We start from the raw sequence: 24,224 nt of genomic DNA on the forward strand, positions 1-24,224 counted from the left end.
ACACCTCAAAATGAATATTATAAAAATTGTCAAAATTTTATGACATTCTTTAAAAAGTTGATGGGACTGCAGGGCAAAACGCGAAATTCAACACCTAAAAACTTGACATATTGCACAAACTGTCAAAATGTCATGCAACTTGGTCAATGTTAAGAAATTACACTCATTTATGGGTTACAGGGGCAAAGGTGGGACTCACAGGGTAAAAGAGATCAATGGATGATGTATTCTATAACTGTCTATATTTCATTAAATTTAGACATTGTTTGAACAATAACCAATTTTAGGGGGCTGATGGGGTAAATATTGAGGCTGCAGTGTGAAAAACTACAATTAATACCCAATTATGGCCAACTGTCAAAATTTCATTAAATTCAAACATTGTTTAAAAAAATTCACCCATTTTAGGGAGCCAGTGGGGTAAATATTGGGGCTGCAGGATGAAACACAACAAACGACACCTAATTATGGCAAAATGAACAAACTATTAAAATTTTATCCAATACGGACATGGTTTAAAAAATTCACCCATTTTAGGGGGCTAGTGGGGTAAATATTGGGGCTGCAGGATAAAACACAACAATGGACACCTAATTATGGCAAAATGAACATACTGGCCAAATTTCATCTAATTTGGACAATGTTTAAAAATTTACCCATTTAGGGGGCTAGTGGGGTAAATACTGGGGTGATTAAGTCAAACAAACCAAAAGGCACATCTACATGACCATATCTACCATCTGTGAAAGTTTCATCCAAATCCATCAAAGATTTGTTGCCAAAAGTGTGGCGAATTTTAATCACGTTCTTTATGACGCATCTTTTGAATACTTTACCTTCACACACGTATTTTCACTTATTCTTTCACGTTACTTTGTTATGTTTGTTTATATTTGTAACATTCTTTACAGTTTATTATCCTGTGTTTAACTATTGTTTAGTCTGTATAATCGTTGTTATGTTTCGCCACTCATTTCTTCACCTAATTGTTTTGTTTAATCGTTGTCATGTTTCGCCACTCATTTCTTCACCTAATTGTTTTGTTTAATCGTTGTCATGTTTCGCCACTCATTTCTTCACTTAATTGTTTTGCGTATTATTCTCACCACAGAGTATCCTCACTAAATGGTTCTCGTTACACATGATGCTTTTTCTGTGTTTTATACGTTCGCCTCATATGTGCCGTTTCGTGTTCACCCTTGTTGGTTCTGCGATACCCGGATGTGCCTCTTGGAATCACGTGATTTGTTAATCAACGTGATTGATGTGGTAAAACGTGCTTGAGAAGAAAGCATGGTCAGTCTTCCTCTGGGCGCCATGCAAGTAGCACTGTGTACTTTTGTGTCGTGTATTTGCTGGCGTTGACTTGTAGTGGAACTTGTCGAATTCGGAGTTGTTTTATGCGAATGCTTTTTATCGTTTTATTTAAACAAGGCGCCCATTAGTGAAACCAGTTTGTGGTTTCTCTTTGGCTTAGTGGTGAGCCGTTAATGCAGGGTTCGGGCCGTTTCCGAATTAGGGAGGCAGTTTTGGTTTAAGGTGTATAGAATTAGACATAAACAGATCGATTGGGATTTAACATCGCCACTTGAAAGGTATTTTAGCCGTATTCCCAAAGCTGCCGAAATAATTCCGTAACAAAAGTGCATGGACAAACTTCACAGCAGAAAAAAGAAAAAAAAATGAGTGAAATCAAGATGCGCCCCCTTCAGGGAAGGGGACCCATAATTCCAAACTGTACCCAAACATTAAATAAGAAAGTATTCTGGATAATGAAAATTATGTTTACAGCATGAAAAGGCTTAGCAAATTGGAGTAGCCTCATAACCAGAACCATTTGAGGAAATGCTTGTTTTTATCTTTAACACTGTATCAGCCCCCTTCTTTTTTTCTGTTGTGCGGTAGTAAGTTACTTTTGTTGCTTTTATTGCAACTGACGCTGACAACAGTACTTGCCGATAAGTGGTGATATTTTACATTTACAACAAGTGGCTCGTATTTTTCTGATGAAAATATTTGGAACCATGCATTATTTACCGAAATTGGAAAAATATTTCACCAAAACAAGTAGGACAAATACACTATTACATACTTGCCATTGTGACATGCAGATGTGCCTGGCTCATCACTTCCATCTGTACAATCACAATAGTCATTGTTCACAGATATCCAAGCCACAGTTTGATTGCCTGACAAGCAAGTGAAAGTGCCCTCTTTCGAAGGGACGTAGTATTTCCTGGAAGTAGTAAACAACGTAATGATACTACTTTCAGGTCTAACAGACAATGGTAGCTTTACCATGGTCAGCTTTAATCTACAAAACAATGTTTCCAAAAGTATCTTTAGGAAAATTAAAACAACACAAGTTTAACATTTTGTTTTTGAACTGTGTTTTTGAACAAGTTAAAACCAATTGAGGTTTTATGTTAGTGAGTTACATCTAGTCCTTATTTATTAAAAAATTTGTAAGCACACACAATGACAAAAATGCTTACTTTCTATCAACGGAATTCAAACAATCATGATGAAAGTTTGCTAACTTACAAAATTGCCAGACAACAGATAATACCATAAAAAATTGATCGGCATGCCACTAGTAAACCACCAAAAAAAGAAAAATCAATCTACCTGTGTTCCTTTTTGACACCTCGTAGCAGCGTTCCATTTACTTTCATTCCTATTTCCTTCATAAGCATTTGAGCAAATTTTGGATGCACTGATCTGGCAATTTCTGGAGGTGCCTATAACATATGGGAATGTAACCCTACAGACTTGGTATTGGAAAAGGAGCATTGCAATATTGTCAAAGTGAGTTTTATTACAAACTAGCAGCAACCAATAGCCTTTTTTATCACAGTTTTTGCATAATACATGCGTTGCAAGTAAACTTATGTTTCCACCAAAGAAAAGTGGAAAAAATGTTTGGCAATCACAATGATTGTAAAAGTCATCACAATTTGGTTTCAAGACAACATGAGAAAAGTCATAGACTTTGTACATTGCGTCAATGCTCACCACAGCCATTTGTCCAAGATGTGAGTACTTCCCTTTGTTATGGACCTCGCTACCAGAGTTAATAAGCATCTGCTGTTGACGTTGAAGATTTTTCAAAATACTGGCCTGCAAATCATAATGACAACATGTTACAATCAAATTATAACTAGAAGGGTGGCTTTCTGATATGCTTCCATTTTATATATTCTATACGATATTTACCAATTTACTATACACATCATTTGATCTACAGATATGATTGTTTTTGTAAACAAAAACTAATGGGTCCCCACACGCATGTTTGTGCGGATTTACGGTAAACAAATGTTGCAGTGATTTTTAGATTCTCAAGGACAAATTTTTAAAAAGCATAAACCAAACAATAAAAAAAATTTGTTCGTATCCTTTTTGCACTATTATTGTCCTATATTTACAAAAACATTAAAAAAGAACGAAACAAATACTTTAATTTAATCTCTTGCTTTGACCCAGATATTGTCGTCCAAGGTCGGGTTTTAAACACAATTTTTTCTAGAAAGCTGTAACAGTTGTGTTATAGACACTTTAAATTAAAAAGCAATTTGCTACAAGTGTACACATAACAAATTGTTTTTCATTTAACTTTGTTTCGCAAAACCATTGACCTGTAGTAACCTCTCAGGGTGCACACGCCAACTGACTGTTTGACATATTGACACCATTTTCAATAGCACGCCGTCCTTACTGTTCAACAACACCGTTTAACATAATTTATACATGCCTTGAGTATTGATTCCTAAATTGATTGCAAAAAAAACGCTACGTTATGACGAAAGAAAGTTCTGAACTGTGTTAGTAATACCTACTAGTTGACCTTAAGTAACCCGTGGTCATGCGGTGGCCGACCTGACAACGACCATTTAAAAAAACATTTATCTTGCAAAAATGTCAAGTTTATTTTTTCAACTTTATTTTGATTAACAAGTTTTGCTTGACATACACGAAACCGAAGCACGCTTATTAGGTTTAAATCATGTCATAGGTGTGAAACCTTTGCCAAAACTGAAAATGTGAGTGATAACTTAATAAAACGAAATAGCACTGCTGTGCAAAACAGCTGATATCTGATCACCGAAACGACGTCTCGTAAAACGTTTGTCCGACGTCAAGCTGAGCCCTCCTGCTATCATAAACCGTTGAGTTACTCTCTTGGAGACATATTTACATTTCGGGGGCCTGTGGGTGAACCGCGAGGTAATTCGGGGTCAAACTTCTGGAGGATCAAGTTTGGATTAATAACTAACATATGTCCAAATTTGAAGCACTCTTTCTTTACCAAACCAGCGTTAAAAATTTTACGTTTCGGGGGCCTGTGGGTGTACCGCTGGGTAATTCGGGGTCAAACTTCTGGAGGATCAAGTTTGGATTAATACCTAACATATGTCCAAATTTAAATAAATTTGAAGCACTCTTTCTTTACCAAACCAGCGTTACAAACCAGCGTTAGACAGAAAAAAGAAAAAAAAAATGGACAAAAACAATATGTGTCCCCTTCAAGGAAGGGGACCCATAATGAAAACATGTTAATAAAATAACACATGTTTTTCTATTAATTAGCAAATTTACATGGTAATTTTAGACCCAACTGTTTATTATTTACATATAAATATATTGCAGGTAATATACTAAATAAAACATGATCACTTTCTTACTTGAAAAAACATAAAAAATAGAGCAGTAATGAAGAGTGCGAATAGCGTTTGAAAGGGATTGCTTCTGCCTCCCATTAAACGGACATGTCTTTGAGATGGTTCCATATCGAAGTATGTTGGTTAACCAGTTTGCATATGGCCCTACTAATTTTGTCCCTGTAAAACACATAAACAACAAAAAATGCATAACGTTTAAGTAAGTTTAAAATGGGTTCAATCCTTAGCAGTTGAAATGCATGTTTAACATTGTAGTTTGGCAGTAATGCTTTATATTATATAAGCAAGATATGATGTTATATCCCAATTTAACATGATACATAAAACAAAAATCCTTGCAATGTACAATATTGCACAACAAATAATTAAATAATGTCATCCCAAAATTTCCAGAAAATGTGCTGCAGTCACACAAAATAAGAACGATAAAAATAACATGCACAATGTTCTGCTGCTCAACAACATAACGCAACCAATTACATTTCCTGACAATTCATTGACTTTACACAACAGCAGTAAAACAAATCGAGTCATTGGAAAGAACTATCATCCCAGCATTAATCTCCAAATAATCACCACATGTGGTAGAAAAATCACAAACTTCCACACCAAAATCCTCCGAGCACAAAGGTATCAAAAACTCAACCAAAACAGCATGTAATGAATTCTAATGAGCCATCATTCGCAGCAGTGAGCTAGTAAATTTCTCCATCTTTTTTACATCTTGAGCATGTTCAGTTGCATATTGGAATCTCACTTGATCATCGGTTACCATAAGCACCATTTTTTCATCACAATGTCTGTATTTTATATTGTACTTGACTTTGGTAGGATCGCTCTGGTATAATCTTTCAGCAGACTTTGTAAATTCATCCCATGATTCAAAGTAAGTCATTTTTATAACTTTTATTGATTTGTAGATCCTGCCAAATGAAAACAAGAGTTAGTACTACAAAAATGAATCAAGTTAACTACCATGTTAATCTATTGTCATCAGGAAAACATGACATAAATTGCACAAGCCTTTGATAATTTAGGTAGGCACTGACTTTGTTTCATTTTTATTCTAAGCATAGAAACAAATCATGATTTATATTTTAGCATGCAATACACTTCTGTTAAAATCTCTTTGATTTGGGTAATTCGGTGATCTAAATTTTGATTAACCAATAAATTGTTACTTGACACCAGAATTAATACCAGAAAGAAACATGCCCATGATGGTAGAATTTAGCACAGTCAATTTCATCTGAAATATTTGACAAAAAGAGCTCTATCACAAAAATGATTTCCTTAATTAACAAGGTACAAATAGATTCAACACTGTATGATACTTAATTTGTGTTAAGAAATAAGATAAAACCTCTTAAGCAAGCTACAGGGATATCAATTTTGCAAATTAACATCAGTAAAGCACATTGAACAAACAACGTGTGCGACTGTCAGACTGTACGTTAAATCAGCTTATTCTGTTTGCTTTATAGCCTATTTATTTCTTCACAAGAATATACGACCGCAATGGTGATTTAAATTTAATTCTAAACCGCAGCACAGCTGTTGCGAGCGACCGAACAAGCAAAATAGTAGATAGACAAAAATTGGCAATTGGCAAATCAGAAGTGACAGCGTTTCTATGATCACTACAGCGTGACGGCTAATCAGCTTAGCCATAGATAGCTTAATGCGTTATGAGAGGTAAGCACTTTTTTCCAAGGAATGCAGCCTGACTACCATGAATAAAAATGTACGCATTATGACGTCACATACCGTTGTAAACAAACTGGCGCCAGTTTGTGTTCTTGGTTTTAGGCAAAGTCTGTTTAAAACACAAGTTGTCCAACCTATTGTTACGCAATAAAGCCTATGTAGCCATTTTGTGTCCAAAATGATACTGTGGGTAGAGAAAAATAACACATAAATTGTCTGATTTTTACAAACTGGAGAGCATAGACGCGAATTTGATTCGCCAAATTGAATGAAAATTTCGAGTTCTAACATTTCACCGTAATATTAAAAGCTAAATTGCTGTTTTTCATGTAAATTTGGCCGCTTATTTTTCATGTAAACTTTAAATATTTGCGTTCAGCGTGCATTATCACGCTCAAATGTTAGAACCCAAACGTTTTATTCGATTTTGCCTATCAAACACGCGTTAAATCCCACCAGTTTGTAAAAATCAGACAATTTATGTGTTTTTCCCTATACCTGCTGTATTAATTTGGACACAAAATGGCGTCCATGCGGCTCTATCGCGTAACAATGGGTTGGACTACTTGTGTTTTATATATACTTTGGTTTTAGGCAGGTAAGTTATATTGTGTACGCTCTCAAAAGGAGTTTGAGGTACTTATTAAACATTAAATGCGTATAAACACTCCCATATAAAAGATTCAATGTTAGGGTTGATTCTGATGAAGTTTTGCTCCTACTCGTGAACTTCACTGTCCTGTTTTTTTAATATATATACTCGAACTATTTTATTCAACATCGAATTTTTAACACAGTTGGGAGACCCAGCCATATTGCGACTTAAATGACTAACAAAACGGAACTGTTCTCCCTTTTTAAATGGAAACTTTTTCTGAGAAATGAAGACCACAAAGCTGTGCAAATGCCTTTTTATTTTTGGTATAAACTCCACCCAGAACCTACTACACCATACACAATGTTTTGATCATGCATTAATATCCTAACATAAAACACAGTTTACTGGCTAGTTTGAAGCAAACATGTTTGCGATTTTCTTAAAAAAGCATTTAATCATACAATTGTAATTACAGAAGCCATATTTTTGTTTTAAACAAAAAAATCCATGTTTCACATTCTCTTTCACATTTCTGTTTTGTAACATTTTACTGTTTGTGCCAGTGCATTGCAAAAGGCTGTTTTATTCATAAATTAAACACACATAAAATATGAGTCCTTTAGTTATATAGAGTACAAGCCTGTGACTGTCATTAAAAAGGCAAATTAGGTAATCATATTGATTTTGAAATTGTATTGTAAATGAATCAATAAACAATCATCAGTTTTTCAAAAACTTCAGAAAGAAAATAAGGAATATTCATTTTTATTACAATATTAAACTGAAAGTATACAATTTGATTGAAATAGGTACAGTAAAATTTGACCGTAGTGAGAAGGTTTTTACCAACAAAAATACCAAAAACACATTTGCTGAAAGATGTGGCAGGTTTGTCAATTAGAACAAAAACCTCAAGTTATTGGTATATTTAGCTCCTGATGTTAATTAAACCTTAACTGAGTCTTCCTCACAAAATGTAAAAATAACCCAATAGTACCAAGAAAAAAATCTGCACTCAGCATGCATAAAAACAGCTTCCATTATATAAACTATCTTCAAATGTCATTTGTGGTAAATAATCATACAAGGAAAAAAAACTGTTTGTACTACTGTATTCGACAACCAAGTTCTAATTGGTTGGAGAAATGATTAATTGGGTAATAACCAACACCCAGACAATATGTAATCTTTATTCTGACTGCCTGTAGAATGTAGACCAGTGGTTTTTAACCTTTTTTTCGCACCCCCTGGGTTTTTTAATTATATAGAATAGATCTAACCAACCTTAATGATTCAGCATCCCCGCACCCCCTAGGAACAGTTCTCACACCCCTTGGGGGTACGAGAACCCTTGGTTAAGAACCCCTGATGTAGACATTGCTAAAGAAATACTAAACCTTTTCAACAAAAATAAAACTACCATGGCAACAGATTTACATATTGTATGAGCAATAAATTTTGTACATTGGAAGAAAATTTAGTATAGCCATATACACTGCAAAAATACCTGCGCACAATTATCAGCCCGATAACACAGGCACGCATGCTGGAGATTTTATGTGAGAGTGGGTTGCACAGAAAGAAAGTGTACTGCAAGTCTGCAACCAACAAAATCTGTATTAGAAAATAGAAAAAAAATGTTTTTAAGTATTTCTAGAAGTTGCACTTTTTTCAGTCATAAACACCATGCACTCACTGGATGACAATAGTAACTGACCAAATTTCTTGTTGATGCTATCATCTTGTGTAAACATCACCTCATTGCAAGAAGCATCTTTTACTTGTTTATGAGATCTGTTTATAAATTCAGAATCAATATTGATGTAAAAACCTGAACTTTCTAAATTAGTAAAATTAGTAACTAAAAGTTAAGTTTTTATGAGGAACACAGTATGTACTATTTTGAGTGAGTATTCATTTTTTAAGGCAAGGGTCTTTGGTTAACTGGACATTTTTAATGAAGCAAAATCCTTTCAAAAATTAGGTTTTTTTTCTGTTAACTTGTGAAGTTTCTGTTATTTATGTCTGTTCTTAATCTGACACAAAAAATATGTTTGTGTTCTGCCATCTGATACCTACCTCACACTTATTGGTTGATTTCTTGCCCCTGATTTAAACACCATTTTGCTGCTTTTGTAATTGGCAGACAAAATTGTTAAAGTTGAAAAATATGTTCCCAATGGTGATGGCCATGGCATGTCAGTCAGGAAAAAAGGTTTCGCCCATCAGAACCAAATGCTTTCACCAGTGGCTGACTTGATGCTGTAGACTTAAAGGGCACATGACCTGTATTATACTATTTTAGTATACTATAAGATATTTTAAAATTTTAGTCAACTATAGTACAGTGTAGCTGTTCTTTATACAGTCTTTCTAAAAAAACAAACAAAAATACATTGTGTGATATCAAACAGGTTGCAGACGATGTTCGCGACTTTGCGCAAAATAAATTACAATTCTGTTATCCGTAAAGTTTTTTTAACAAAAATAGTTGGTGCAGACTGCAGACTACATGTCACATTATAACAAGAAGCCACAAAACCGGTATCACCACGCGCCAAATTGAAACCAACTACCATGACGGAAACAATCACCTGGCTATAGTTACCGTAGTCAGGCTGCATTCCTTGGAAAAAAGTGCTTACCGTTATGAGAGGTAAGCACTTTTTTCCAAGGAATGCAGCCTGACTACCATGAATAAAAATGTACGCATTATGACGTCACATACCGTTGTAAACAAACTGGCGCCAGTTTGTGTTCTTGGTTTTAGGTAGGTAAGTTATATTGTGTACGCTCTCAAAAGGAGTTTGAGGTACTTATTAAACATTAAATGCGTATAAACACTCCCATATAAAAGATTCAATGTTAGGGTTGATTCTGATGAAGTTTTGCTCCTACTCGTGAACTTCACTGTCCTGTTTTTTTAATATATGTACTCGAACTATTTTATTCAACATCGAATTTTTAACACAGTTGGGAGACCCAGCCATATTGCGACTTAAATGACTAACAAAACGGAACTGTTCTCCCTTTTTAAATGGAAACTTTTTCTGAGAAATGAAGACCACAAAGCTGTGCAAATGCCTTTTTATTTTTGGTATAAACTCCACCCAGAACCTACTACACCATACACAATGTTTTGATCATGCATTAATATCCTAACATAAAACACAGTTTACTGGCTAGTTTGAAGCAAACATGTTTGCGATTTTCTTAAAAAAGCATTTAATCATACAATTGTAATTACAGAAGCCATATTTTTGTTTTAAACAAAAAAAATCCATGTTTCACATTCTCTTTCACATTTCTGTTTTGTAACATTTTACTGTTTGTGCCAGTGCATTGCAAAAGGCTGTTTTATTCATAAATTAAACACACATAAAATATGAGTCCTTTAGTTATATGGAGTACAAGCCTGTGACTGTCATTAAAAAGGCAAATTAGGTAATCATATTGATTTTGAAATTGTATTGTAAATGAATCAATAAACAAACATCAGTTTTTCAAAAACTTCAGAAAGAAAATAAGGAATATTTATTTTTATTACAATATTAAACTGAAAGTATACAATTTGATTGAAATAGGTACAGTAAAATTTGACCGTAGTGAGAAGGTTTTTACCAACAAAAATACCACATTTGCTGAAAGATGTGGCAGGTTTGTCAATTAGAACAAAAACCTCAAGTTATTGGTATATTTAGCTCCTGATGTTAATTAAACCTTAACTGAGTCTTCCTCACAAAATGTAAAAATAACCCAATAGTACCAAGAAAAAAATCTGCACTCAGCATGCATAAAAACAGCTTCCATTATATAAACTATCTTCAAATGTCATTTGTGGTAAATATCATACAAGAAAAAAAAAAATGTTTGTACTACTGTATTCGACAACCAAGTTCTAATTGGTTGGAGAAATGATTAATTTATCAATGGGTAATAACCAACACCCAGACAATATGTAATCTTTATTCTGACTGCCTGTAGAATGTAGACCAGTGGTTCTTAACCTTTTTTTCTTTTTTTTGCACCCCCCTGGGTTTCTTAATTATATAGAATAGATCTAACCAACCTTAATGATTCAGCATCCCCGCACCCCCTAGGAACAGTTCTCACACCCCTTGGGGGTACGAGAACCCTTGGTTAAGAACCCCTGATGTAGACATTGCTAAAGAAATACTAAACCTTTTCAACAAAAATAAAACTACCATGGCAACAGATTTACATATTGTATGAGCAATAAATTTTGTACATTGGAAGAAAATTTAGTATAGCCATATACACTGCAAAAATACCTGCGCACAATTATCAGCCCGATAACACAGGCGTGCATGCTGGAGATTTTATGTGAGAGTGGGTTGCACAGAAAGAAAGTGTACTGCAAGTCTGCAACCAACAAAATCTGTATTAGAAAATAGAAAAAAAATGTTTTTAAGTATTTCTAGAAGTTGCACTTTTTTCAGTCATAAACACCATGCACTCACTGGATGACAATAGTAACTGACCAAATTTCTTGTTGATGCTATCATCTTGTGTAAACACCACCTCATTGCAAGAAGCATCTTTTACTTGTTTATGAGATCTGTTTATAAATTCAGAATCAATATTGATGTAAAAACCTGAACTTTCTAAATTAGTAAAATTAGTAACTAAAAGTTAAGTTTTTATGAGGAACACAGTATGTACTATTTTGAGTGAGTATTCATTTTTTAAGGCAAGGGTGTTTTTTCTGTTAACTTGTGAAGTTTCTGTTATTTATGTCTGTTCTTAATCTGACACAAAAAATATGTTTGTGTTCTGCCATCTGATACCTACCTCACACTTATTGGTTGATTTCTTGTCCCTGATTTCAACACCATTTTGTTGCTTTTGTAATTGGCAGGCAAAATTGTTAAAGTTGAGCAATATGTTCCCAATGGTGATGGTCATGGCATGTCAGTCAGGAAAAAAGGTTTCGCCCATCAGAACCATATGCTTTCACCAGTGGCTGACTTGATGCTGTAGACTTAAAGGGCACATGACCTGTATTATACTATTTTAGTATACTATAAAATATTTTAAAATTTTAGTAAACTATAGTACAGTGTAGCTGTGGGTGACACTAAAACGCTGAATGGGCGGGACGTCGCGGAAACCGCTCAATATCGGGTAAATTGCTGACGGTTAGTGCTATTAGGGTTAGGTTGAGGTTTTATAATAGTATATGAATCAAAAAATGTCCCTGCCTAAAACTTATTCAACTATTTCCTGACATTAGGCAAAAATGCTATGGCGGGACGTCGCGGGAGATGGCGGGACGTTTCGGGCGCGGAATGTAGTGTTCGGCGGAATTTTTTTTAATGATTTTCTATTACAAAACCTTATCCCAACCTTAATAGCTCCAACCGTCAGCAATTTAACCCGATATTTAGCGGTTTTCGCGACGTCCCGCCCATTCAGCGTTTTAGTGTCACCCGTAGCTGTTCTTTATAGGCTACAGTCTTTCTAAAAAAACAAACAAAAATACATTGTGTGATATTAAACAGGTTGCAGACGATGTTCGCGACTTTGCGCAAAATAAATTACAATTAAAAATGTTATCCGTAAAGTTTTTTTAACAAAAATAGTTGGTGCAGACTGCAGACTACATGTCACATTATAACAAGAAGCAACAAAACCGGTATCACCACGCGCCAAATTGAAACCAACTACCATGACGGATCAGTGGTTATGACCAATGAAGCGGAAAAATACATTTCGTTGTCTTTTTGTTTAACATTTTTTGCTTGTTATAATATTATCGTCGCCGAAATAACGATAAGTTAGCTTGCGAGTTACAGAACAACCATACAACGCTTAACAACCGTTTCGAGCAAGACAATGCAGAGGTTTTTTTTCTTTTCATGACATTACAATCACAAAACTATGAGGTAAGACACCATGAAAAGATTTAGACTGGAAGACCTACCCCAAAATTAGCATAAAATTTAGGAAGAGGGTCATTCGTAATTTAAATTTAGACAGATGTGCATTTCTTGCACAGGGAATTGGCAAACCCTGGCACTTTGGCACGCGAGTTGATTTTTCATGGCAATCCAAGTGATTCAGAAGTTTGTATTTTCAAGTACTTCAATACATATTGCATTGTTCGTTTTAGGTTTGTTTTAAAGTGATAGTCCTAAAAACCAAGTCCATATGTGTGAATCCGGCTGATTTCTTATCACTTTGTTCCAAACTCATTACACTACCAAATAGCGGCACGCAAAGTCCTTATTATTGTGAAATATCGCGTAAATTGGCGTTCCAAAGGTTGCCAACCCCTGTTCTAGTGAATGTGCTTCCTGTCCTCCAGTCGACCGAGTGCATTCATGCGTTACGGTGATTGCGGAAGGAAAAACGTCATTTTGCACGCGAGCAATTCAAATCGAATGAGTTCCAACTATTCCGTAAACCTTGGTCCAGAGACAGACGCAAAACTGCCCGTAGAGTTTCCCAATTGGGAAATATACCACGCTCGTACAAGAGCAAAACATGCAGGCCTATAAAACAGAACGTCTTGAAAGGTCATCTACTGAAAAGGAAAGTCAATTGAGGACGTAGTATTGGCTTTTCCGGAGATACAATTAACAGGATAGGGGTAGCACGCGTGTTTCCTAATACAGCAGTCCATTTGGCACTTTTCGAAAAAAAGTTTGCATTTGTAAGGTACGTTACCATGATTGGCATCTGATAGGAGTAGCAGCATTTGCCTACAGACCAAAATCTCGCGTTTTGTTGGAATTCAAAACCTTTATCAGTTCAGATTTAGATGGACGATCATTAAGCAAACTGCGCGTTTAACAATTTTGGGGACTTGTGTTTTAAACAAAGTCCATGTCAGTGTTTCGTTTTGTATGAAAATTGGCTGGTAACAATAAATGAGCATTAATGTATTTTGCGTTCACAATAAAGTAAATTGCAAACTTACGTTTTTGACTGTTATGTAGCAAGGTTTCGTGTGGCATACAGTTCAATTGGTTGCAAAAAGTTGTAAAATCGTGTAAAGAGTTGTTGTCTTGAAAGGATTGATGTGTGTTGCAAGCAGCAACATGTGCCACAAACGTGTTTCAAAGATGAAGTGCTTTAGCCTATTGTTTGATTTTGTATCTCGAACTTTACTAAACGTTAAAAAAATACCCATAATTTCGCTTGTTAACTTTGTGAACTTTTCATTAAACAAACACAATACCAAGATTGTCGTTTTTTTATTCCGGTGTTACTTAACCGGTATAGGTCAACGGGACATGAGACGATACATGATTTGACACAGTGTGACTTTAGCTTCACAATAATTTTTGTTTAAAAAAACGTTTTCTCCTAGATGGATTAGCACGTTGCATAAGGCCAGGAGTCATCAAACTTTATTCACTATCGGTCGAATTCCTTTAAAATGACACGCTGGGGCCCACATAGTTAAGAAGCCCTAACGTATAGCACCCAAATAGGCAAAAAAATATAGCTGGCATTACTTCAGTCTTTTCAAAATAATTTTTTTATGAATTTGTATATTATGGCAAGGGTGTTCTAAGTGCGGCCCGCGGGCCTAATGCGACTCGTAACGGCATTTCACACTGCGTTTCGAATGGCCCGCCTTAGTTTGGATTACGCTTTTGGGTTGTGGCGCCTTGCGACTTCACTCAAAAGTTATCCGCAAAACCTTGTTTACTGGTAAAAAGGAAGTATACATTGTACGTACGCAATAAAATCCCATAATTTCCTTAACTCGAGTATCTAATTTAAAGGTTAAAAACTTCACAAAAAAGTGGGGTGTCTTCACATAATAAATATTGGCTCCCATTTAAAATTGGACATCCCCCTATGGATTAAATAGTTTCGAGTAAATTAGCTTTATTGAATGCAAAAAGAATATTTGATTAGAAACGCAACGAATCGTTGTTTTTCATTTGACGTCAAACAGTACAAAACAGATCAGTATGCCATAGGAGTGTTGTCTACCATTTTTTTTAAATTTTCCACATTACATGTCTTAATAAAGAGATGCACTGCAAATAAAATTTCCCCTTGCGTCTAGACTGGGGGAAATTTGCAAACAACCCCACATACAGTAACATCGTATTTGGAATTTTTGCAGCCGTTCCTTAGTAAATTGAATGAATAATTTATGTAAGAATGATTCACAGAAACAAACTATCTGATGTGGCCTGTCTACTTCTAATCTGTTTTTCCGCAGTCTCCCAAGGTAAGAATATAATGAAACGTCAAATGCAATGTATGACGTCATACGAGATTGTAAGCACAATACGTAAGTTTGTTATGACGTCGGAAGTTAAAAAAAAAGTTGAAAGAAAGCGTGTTCAACAAAATTACCGTGACCAAAATTGTACAGTTCTGATTAAGGAAATACTTTTGCAAACATTGTGATTTTCTAAAGGTTGGTTATATGCTCCGAACACTAATCCTCCATTAGCTTATGAAATCCTCAAAATAACAATACCGGCTCATATAGTAGTAAAAAGCGACATGATTAAACATTTTGGTCCGGTTCAATACAAAACTATGTAAATAGACAAGCATGTTTCAGACACATAAAATCACAGCCAATCCTATATTAATCCAAATAATTTTCTTGTGTCTCAAGGTTTAAAATGCATGCAACCAAGTGATGCCCGGTATATTCAACCGTTAGTGCCACTGCCTAGCTCCTGGCTCAACAGAGGATGGCATACAGGACAGTTTTTGTCCACCGTCCACGGTAAGTTTATCACTCACAATATTTATTCACGTTGATACAGTGTATAGTTATTAAAAAGTGTTGTCAATTGTTTTTTTCCTACTTAGCTGAACACGAGGACGAGACACATTCAAGAGGCGCTCATTTTGGACTAAATGGAACCCATATGTGGTGGCTTCAGAATGACGAAAACACTGCCCACTACCTACTCACGGAACAGTTTGATAAGTATGCCGTCATTGGTTTAAACAAAACTGTCCTACTGATAGTAAACTGAAAAGTTTAGCGATACCAAGCTAGAAGATAGTTTGTCACTGTTGCCTGGGTAGCGGTTTTATGGCCCAATTCAGCTTGTTTCTGACATATAGTTGCGGGTTGCCTTTTCATTAGGCAGCTAAAAAAAGCCGTTTTCGTTATTTTACATACATTTTTGACATGCATTGTCTTCGCAAGCAGTAAAATGACAGAACTATTGGGTTCGTTTTAAGCTTGTTTTTTATTTAATTTGTAGTTTCGACTGGTTTTAAACTCTGGATTTATTTTCTGTAAAAAATATGTTTGTCATATCTTACATACTCGGCCAAAAATAGTTCCATTTTGCTTTGCTAACGAAGTTTTCTCCGTAGTAAACTGAGTCATCCAATCGCTTACGCGTGCCTAGTACGTCACTGCTACGTCAGCGCAACCTCATAATACAAAGTTTGTCGTCTGCAGAATGCTGTGCGCCCAATCGGAAGGCGGATTGCAAGTGAATTGGTTCGACAACACGCAAGCCAATCGCGATGAGCTTTGGTGCCAATGGATCATGGAGACCAACCCCAATGATATAAATTTGTTTCGCATAAAAAACCTAATGCTCAGTCAAGCAGTAAGTACTCATTAAGTCAAACGAAGCACGGCTTTTGAGATTAAAGGAATTTAGTGTGCCGCGCTATGCAAAAATATCCGCTGTAACACAAAATAAATGAGTTTTAGGGCATAAAGGCCATAAGCCCTGTTTTAAAATATACTCAGCCTGAATGGCCGCGTACAAACATGTACCTAAATCAGACAGTATTATGTAGTGTCTTTTATTAAAATGAAAATGTCCATTTCAATTAAAAGGCAAATTTCATTTTGGTACAAAAATCCTGTCATAATCTAAACATAGTTTTACACCGTAATAGTCTCTTAGTTTGTTACCCCTACCTGTTTGTATTCTATACAGCAAAAACAAAGAGGACATTGTGATGTTAAAAACGGATGTAGGAACTTATAACGCCATATAGTAATAACTTGAAAATTACTTTAGAAATATATAGAGTTGAAGAGTCAGTATCTGCGTTTAGGTTGAATCTGTACAACATGTTTATGTTGATGAAACTGGAATGTTCTTTGACTATGCGGAAATGGCAAGAAATGATGCCAGAAATTTGGTCGACGAAGAACGAAAATGGTTCCGATGGACTAAGGCCGAACCGACACAACGTAACATGGACGATATTGAAGACAACTGTGTCATGGGTAAGCAAAAATTAACAAAAACCGATGACCAAAACCAAATACGTTAAGATGACCATAAAAACATTTCGAAATTTGGCGGAGTGCATTTAATCAAATTTTTCCTGATAATTTCGGTGTATACAATTAAATTACTTGACTTCAGCAATTTTTAGGCATCACTTCAAATACATACATTCCAGCAAAAGTTAACAAAAACCGAACCGATTGACTTTTAGTAATTTTTACGCATCATTTCAAATTCATTTATATCAACAGCAGTGCAATGGAATGATATTTCCTGTACAGTAAAAATTTACTGATGTTGCTATGTATTTCGATGTTTGCCATGTTTGCCATGTATTACTTATGTTGCCATGTATACAAAAGCAGTGTGAGGAACTATATCTTCTGTACAATAAAAATGTACTGATGTTACTGTGTATTTCAACATTATTCAGCAATGAGAAGAAAGATGGCTGTAATACCCTGATTTAATTTGTTTACAAAATGATTTAGAGTCGACAGGCCTAAAATTTGGACCATAAGGCCCGAATCAAGCCGGTTTTGTTCATAAATTAGCTCTTTTAAGACTGATATGACTTATATACGTTAAAGGTGCATCCGGTGTCCCCGAATTTCTTGAAGTCAGTACAGGCATCTCCGCTAGAGGTGCTACCCTTCGCCGAAGAAGTCCATTTCTGACTTCAAGCAGTAAGCCAGTCTCGCGAATAACCGATTTGGTGTAACAATATACAAAACAACAAATATCAACTACTACCCAGATACTTCTAAAGTTGAAATGCAAAACTGGTTAATGTTGTTTATGTTTACCATGTTAATTAGCATTTGCAAAAAAATATATTTACATTGTTTTGGTAATAATCCATTGGCTATCAAGCATCATAGATCATACCAATCAACATTTTTCTAAAAAAAATCCTTTAAAAATAAGTTCTATTGTGCGCATTTGTGTTTCATACGGAGTTCTTTGTCGACAAAGGCATATCACAACTTACAACATGCACAAACACCACATCAAAACAAATAGGATTTTTTGTGTTTTGTCCTGGTTGGTACTGCTGTTTCATTTTTTATTACTCTACAGACAAGTTTGCCACATGCGGCAACAATTGGTATCTTCACGGCAGCTTATGTTACCGCACATTTAAGCAAGTGATGTTGGATCAAAAGCGTGCGAAACGGATCTGTAAAGCCCTGAGAGGAGACCTGGTGGTTCCCAAGTAAGACGATATAAATGTCACATAAAAACATACTGTGCTTAAATAAAACATTTGGAAAAATAATTTTTGATTTAAATATCTGTGGTAATCGTAAAGCATAGCCACTAACCAGGAGACTCCTTGATAAATTACCGATCGATTGTCACTTGTCGGGGCAGCAAAAGACCTAACGAGGCAAAAAGAAAAACACGCACAGCACATTTTTTAATACTTCCCATATAGCAGAAAAACTAGGGGCGTCTTATATGTGTTACTGAAGTTGGATTTGTATAATCTCCTCATATACAGTGCGCATAAGCAAAAAATAAAGTTTATGAACAGCAAAAATTCAAGTAAGAAGTTCAAAAGTGTTGGAACACGTATTTCTATTCAACAGATCTTTTATATCGTATTGTTTAAATTGCCAAACGGAAATGTTTTAATTTGTAGAAATCAGGAACAGCAAACTTTTATAGTAAAGTTTTTGAGAGCATTCGACGCAGTTGGTAGATATTGGCTAGGAATGGAAGCCAAGGCCACTGGAAACCGGTTCTACGACACGAAAGGCAACAGACTGACGTTTAGGCGTTGGGGGAGACATTCCAAACGATTGTACGTATGAACATGATACAACTTCTAATTAAAGGGTGGTTAGGTGCTGTTCTATTTTAAATCACAACTTATAGATAAAGCTGCTAACATCATGACTTACATCAGACAAAGTTTTCTAAATACAGATGAGTTGCAAAAACAACGAAATTGACAGTTCGCCTGCTGGGGTAGAATTAGAAACCAAATTCATGAATAAGAACTCTTTTGGTTAAATTTTATGTTATTTTTATTATGAAACCTCACAACAACGCAAATACCCCTAATAGAGGCATTTTCACTGAAAATTACCTTTAAATAGATATTAATGGTCTTTGCGCCACCTTTCGATACTTTGCAAACTTTGTCTGATGTGAGTTTTTGTAAAAGTCGCTCTACTAATTTTGTGATTCAAAATCAAACCGATCAAACTCCAAGCTAAAATTTTCGCTATTTCTTCACGATGCAGTTTACGTTAAAAGGCGTAGTACCGAATCTTAGTTTGTGGCACATCAAATACTGTACTAGTCCTAATTTTTGCTAATATTCTGTGTTGTCCAAAAAATGTCAACAAACACAACAAAATATTACCATACAGGATAACCAAAAAAGTTATCGATGGCACGCCAAGACCAACAAGAATCTTGTTTTGTTGACATTTTTTGTGGTTGTAGCTTTATCGTTTTTGTGCTTCGACGATTGTGGAAGAGGATTTGATGTTAAAGTTATTAAGTTTTTTTATTATTTTACAGTCGTTCGGACAAGTGCTCTTTTTGGCGTGAAAATAGGTGGTACGCAACTGGTTGTGGTAGTCAGAATAAACTTTTGTGCGTAAAAGGTAAACACATTTGTTACACTTTCATTTTCTTCGATTGCATTTCACCTTCTTAAGCAGTGTACAGATCTTTATCTCAGAATTTGAATGAGTGTATTTTTTAGTATTTTTGTTTTTTTGAACCATTTCGTGTTTCCTCAATTGTAGTAAGACTTTTTTTTACATCAAACATGCCAAAAAGCTTGTTGTTTGGGTTTCGCTTTAAGGCTTTTTTCTGGAAATTGTAATAAAGGAACTTACACAATAACTCATAGAAGAAAAAAAATAGTAAATATTAATGTTGGGTGTACAAAACTTAGTTTTTTACGAAACAATTAAACAGGGAGAGGGTTTTAAAGTTAGTTTTAATGCTTTTTTTATCACAAAACTTCGTCTCAAACCAGTAGCCCTAACCGTTAGCATTTACACAAACTTTGTTTGGAACAATTATAAGTTGATTCGTTTGTCACCTATCCAAATTTATCTGATTTTATCTTTCATGTGATTTATTGCGGCATTGCATTTTCTGCAAAACCTCACGAATCGTTGTAACGTTTAGAGGCAACATTGCGAAACAGCGCTGACTGCGGAACTATCCAAATAAAATCAGTGGACGTAAGTTGAATTAAGTATCAGTTTTGAAGTAAAATTTATTCCTACAATAATAAAGTAGTAATCAGATCCTAAATTAGGGCCCGAACATGGCCCAAACCCGAATGTACAAGCCAGAAACCAGGCCTGGAGCCTTTTTTAAAGCGCGAATCAGACACTAAATAAGGTATTGAAACGCAAGAAACATATTGCCGAGTGTAAAGTCAGGCCCAAACCAAGCCCACTATTCGTTAATGGACAAATCCCTCACATTTTGCTTCAAAATCGTTGGGTTTCATAAAATCATCGTAAGTTTATAAATGTATATGTAGGACTTAATGAAAAACGCATACAGAAGTGGACCAGAAGAGGGAAGGATCGTTAAGGGAACTCGAGCCCAAGATGGTCAATTTCCTTGGCAGGTTTGTATAATACCAGTGGTTCTTAAACTTTTAAACTTTTTTTTATCGTAACTGTCTCTTCGCAATTTTCACAAGCCCTTGCCGTGCAAGCTAAAAAAATTATGAAACTAAATACGCCTTATTTGTTGTTTGAAAATGAAGTAAAGGATCACTTTTTGCCAGGAGACACTCATTTATCTGTCACATTTCTGCAAATACAGTAACAAGACCTGAAATTTACTTTTCTCATGCCATCAAACAAACTCTAACTATACCAAATTCCATCAAACAAGCAGTTCAACCTTTTATGACTTACCAATGGTTTCCAAACGGGGAGGAGTTCAAAAATTTTTAAAATTTATACATGTGGTTTTCAAATGACACTTTAGTCCTGGGAATATAACCTGTGAAATTGATTGATAAAAGACGCAATTTAAAATAAAATGTGCGCGGTTATCTATCTACCATGTAGTCATTTGGGGAGGAATGCGAATGTTTTGACTTGTTTAGCAAGGTCTATAAAGGTTGGGAATCACTGATTTATACGTTTTGCAGGCCAGTATACGATTTAAAGTTCCAGTCCCTCAGAATGGAATCGATGTTATTCACAATTGTGGTGGAACGCTGATTGACAGTTGTTGGGTTCTGACAGCCGCTCACTGCGTACACGAAACGTAAAAAGTTTTTATTTCCATCATGTAATATTCACAAAGCAGGATTTTGTATTTTTTGTTGTGTAACCTTATACTGAATACCTATACAGTTGTCCCTTTCCTACATTTAATCTCACTTTGTGTATTTCTTTTAGCGATCATACAATATTCATAGTACGGATTGGCGACACAAACAATGTAGTTAAGGAAAGCTCAGAACAAGAGTTTGAAATCGAACAAATCTTTACTCACGAAGAATATACATTGATACCAGCTCCGAAAAACGACATAGCGCTTATCAAGCTGGCCAGTGTAAATGGGCAATGTGCAAGGTAAACTTTGTTGTTGTGCTGAATAGTTTATACAACGAGCAGATAAAGCTTGATGACAAAGGTGGTTGCCTAATTTACCTTTCAAACATTTTTTATTTACTTCGCGAAGACAGGCCTCGGTCATTTATTGGTCAATCGATGCACTGAAGCATAGGCTAAGATTATGTTTTTCAAATTCGAATTCCCCTTTTTTAAGACACTGCAATTGCACATTTTTAACCAATTCAAACATGGTTTTAAAATTTAGTTTATTTGAAAACAATTGTTATAAAGTTCTAACTTTTGTATGTAGTGTATAAAAAAATTAATTATCCATAAAATTTTGCAAATCCTGAGAAAAAAAAATGGTTGTTAACCTTGTGACAAAACTTTTGTTCAAGTTCACAATTAGTCTGTTCTTTCTTTCAGATTCGGGCAAAATGTTCAACCAGCCTGTCTGCCTGACGAGATGTTTCCATTTAAGGACGGTGACAGATGTCAGGTCAGTGGATGGGGTGCCACCAACTACACTCTGGGGCAACGATGTAAGTCCACGGAAAAAGCGAAATATGTATAATTTGAACTAGTCAATATTTTAGAACTTATAAATTGGCATTACTGCCGATAGTGTTGCTTCTGAAGGCCTAATTATATGTCCTTTAAATTTAAAGTTCCTATGAAATTAAAACCGCGTAAATTTGACTGACGCTATACTGATGAAAGATTCTGACCTGGCTTAACACTGAACTACATTGGTCGTTTTCTCACTTTTGTAAATCTGTCTTCCTGACCTATTTCAGGTTTATTTTAATTAAAATTCAGACCTGATTGGGGCTGGCACTTCGGGTTTGGGCATCATTTTAGGAACGGGGTAACCTTTCAATTCTTGTAAATAAAAACCCTGCAAAACCTTTTTCGTTGACTAAAAATGCAAATCCTCTTATTGGCCTGTGTAGTTCTGTATTACCAGCACAAACAGACATTATTTTATCACAGCCGCGGCGGCAAACCTGATGTGGGCTACACTTCCTAAACTGAAGCAGAAATACTGCAAATCGCGGTATGCTCGATACGACAACGTTTACGTCGATGAAGTCATGTTTTGTGCAGGGCTCAAGGTTAGTTATGTGACATTTAACAAACAATATGAATACACCATACATGAACAAAATGATTATGTAATAATCTTGGCAAATTTTTTACACATAATTTTTGTGCAGGCCGGAGGAAGGGACGCTTGCACAGGGGATTCAGGTGGTCCGTACGTTTGCCGAAACAAAAGAGGAAAGTACGCAGTAACCGGTGTTGTGAGTTTCGGTAAGTGTCCTAGACTTTATACCTGTGTCAAAATGACCAACGAAAGTTTCAACTACCATATAAAAGGTCTTCAGCCATGTTTGACGCCTTACTTAACGATTGGGTCGATTTTGATTCGATGATTTCGAATTGTAGGCTTCAAGTTAATACTTTGTAATGTTGTATCTGCCTTCTGCCCTCTCTTGACAAACATTGATGTAATTTTTTTTAAAACTTGTGCGTTGGTCAACATGTAAGGTCTTATATTAGAGTAGTCAGCCTAGCAATGAAACCTTAACGATAGGCGTGCTGTAGACATTATTTAAAACCTTCAGGATCGAAAATAACCCCGTGTGATTTTCTATAAAGGTATCGGCTGTGCAAGACGCCAGTTTCCTGGAGTATACACCAACGTGACCCATTTTATCCCATGGATAAGCGCAAAAATTGCAGCAAACGGTGGAGGAAACGTTATTCAAACTAACTAAGCGTAGATGGAAAATATCGTTCTTCACGTGCCTCCTATTGTTCATAGTTTTGTATATAGTTCCGATTTTGTAAACAGTTTTTCAATAAACTATTTCCATCATTGTACAGTGAATGTTGAAAGCAACTGAGATGCGGTCAGCTGAAAAAGTTTAGTTTTCTGTAATACTGCACTTAACTGTATTTGTAATATAGTTACATTAGTACATGAAGAACTGACGTTTTGACACAAAACATTACATAAGAGTGATTTCATGTTTTCCTCATCAAATTACTGAGAACAACAGAAAACTGCACTCATGTCTGCTTTGCTTTAAAAAGCGGCGCAGCTGCACGCATGACTGCTCACAGTCAATCAGTCATGTGATAATTTTCCGCTTGATTGAGCACCAGGCACCGTTTGGTAAATGATCCACCGAGCCGAGGCAAGTAAAGCCTTGCAAACCTACCCTGAAGCATGATTCAGTGGTTCAGTTCTTAAGTTTTGTAGGCCAACTTATAGGCCCGTATTGTAATAGAAGCCAGAATTTACACTGTCAAACGCATGAAGGCCTTTATAGGTCCAACTTGTTTGGTTATTGAATAGCTTGTTACTAAACAAGGCAGGCAAGCAACAGCTACAGTGTGACAACCATGGCTTTAAAGATTTAAATTGCAAGTCAAGATAAACAAGTATTGTTTAGGGTCG

The 24,224-nt window shown here is 35.5% G+C and overlaps 4 protein-coding genes and 1 long non-coding RNA gene across 11 annotated transcripts in view; 2 read left to right on the plus strand and 3 right to left on the minus strand.

Annotated features, from left to right (window-relative positions):
• LOC145233640 (uncharacterized) overlaps nucleotides 1–5,352 on the minus strand; it is a gene marked incomplete in the record, with an annotated part of 6,438 nt that extends 1,086 nt beyond the window's left edge. Inside the window, 4 exon segments of the mRNA XM_080098408.1 lie at nucleotides 2,093–2,236; nucleotides 2,629–2,741; nucleotides 3,016–3,120; nucleotides 4,686–5,352. Coding sequence (XP_079954534.1) covers nucleotides 2,093–2,236; nucleotides 2,629–2,741; nucleotides 3,016–3,120; nucleotides 4,686–4,790 — 467 coding nt within the window.
• A 1,933-nt stretch (nucleotides 5,353–7,285) lies between these two features.
• Nucleotides 7,286–9,390, minus strand: LOC145233646 (uncharacterized). Of its 4 annotated transcripts, none has more exons than XM_080098419.1 (3): nucleotides 9,067–9,390; nucleotides 8,705–8,781; nucleotides 7,286–8,601 (listed from the first exon to the last, which is right to left on the minus strand). In XM_080098419.1, the coding sequence occupies exons 1-3, from the start codon at nucleotides 9,183–9,185 to the stop codon at nucleotides 8,543–8,545; spliced, it is 255 nt and encodes an 84-aa protein (XP_079954545.1). In that variant the 5' UTR covers nucleotides 9,186–9,390; the 3' UTR covers nucleotides 7,286–8,542. The 4 variants fall into 4 exon arrangements, with proteins under 4 accessions (XP_079954545.1, XP_079954544.1, XP_079954542.1 ...); XM_080098418.1 differs by having other exon boundaries at nucleotides 8,684–8,781; nucleotides 9,067–9,389; XM_080098416.1 differs by having other exon boundaries at nucleotides 7,286–8,585; nucleotides 8,684–8,781; nucleotides 9,067–9,387.
• Nucleotides 9,391–9,640: 250 nt separating this feature from the next.
• On the plus strand, nucleotides 9,641–10,343 carry LOC145233648 (uncharacterized). Its single transcript, XR_013861147.1, has 2 exons — nucleotides 9,641–9,757; nucleotides 9,961–10,343. It is a non-coding gene; the product is annotated as an uncharacterized LOC145233648 (long non-coding RNA).
• Nucleotides 10,060–12,677, minus strand: LOC145233647 (uncharacterized). 4 transcript variants are annotated; one of them, XM_080098422.1, is made up of 3 exons: nucleotides 11,800–12,677; nucleotides 11,490–11,566; nucleotides 10,060–11,370 (listed from the first exon to the last, which is right to left on the minus strand). In XM_080098422.1, the coding sequence occupies exons 1-3, from the start codon at nucleotides 11,841–11,843 to the stop codon at nucleotides 11,189–11,191; spliced, it is 303 nt and encodes a 100-aa protein (XP_079954548.1). In that variant the 5' UTR covers nucleotides 11,844–12,677; the 3' UTR covers nucleotides 10,060–11,188. The 4 variants fall into 4 exon arrangements, with proteins under 4 accessions (XP_079954548.1, XP_079954550.1, XP_079954547.1 ...); XM_080098424.1 differs by having other exon boundaries at nucleotides 10,060–11,386; XM_080098421.1 differs by having other exon boundaries at nucleotides 11,469–11,566.
• Nucleotides 12,678–15,098: 2,421 nt separating this feature from the next.
• LOC145234598 (uncharacterized) lies at nucleotides 15,099–23,644 on the plus strand. Its single transcript, XM_080099308.1, has 17 exons — nucleotides 15,099–15,202; nucleotides 15,602–15,715; nucleotides 15,802–15,922; nucleotides 16,409–16,562; nucleotides 17,023–17,197; nucleotides 17,792–17,887; nucleotides 18,282–18,417; nucleotides 18,847–19,008; nucleotides 19,737–19,822; nucleotides 20,358–20,413; nucleotides 20,722–20,811; nucleotides 21,346–21,464; nucleotides 21,599–21,775; nucleotides 22,184–22,299; nucleotides 22,751–22,872; nucleotides 22,975–23,071; nucleotides 23,420–23,644. Exons 1-17 carry the CDS (start codon nucleotides 15,133–15,135, stop codon nucleotides 23,536–23,538), a joined length of 2,010 nt encoding a protein of 669 aa, XP_079955434.1. The 5' UTR covers nucleotides 15,099–15,132; the 3' UTR covers nucleotides 23,539–23,644.
• Nucleotides 23,645–24,224: the final 580 nt, after the last annotated feature.

Source organism: Phallusia mammillata, chromosome 6 (genome assembly GCF_965637545.1).
Source record: "Phallusia mammillata chromosome 6, kaPhaMamm4.hap1.1, whole genome shotgun sequence".
Taxonomy (NCBI): Eukaryota; Metazoa; Chordata; class Ascidiacea; order Phlebobranchia; family Ascidiidae; genus Phallusia; species Phallusia mammillata.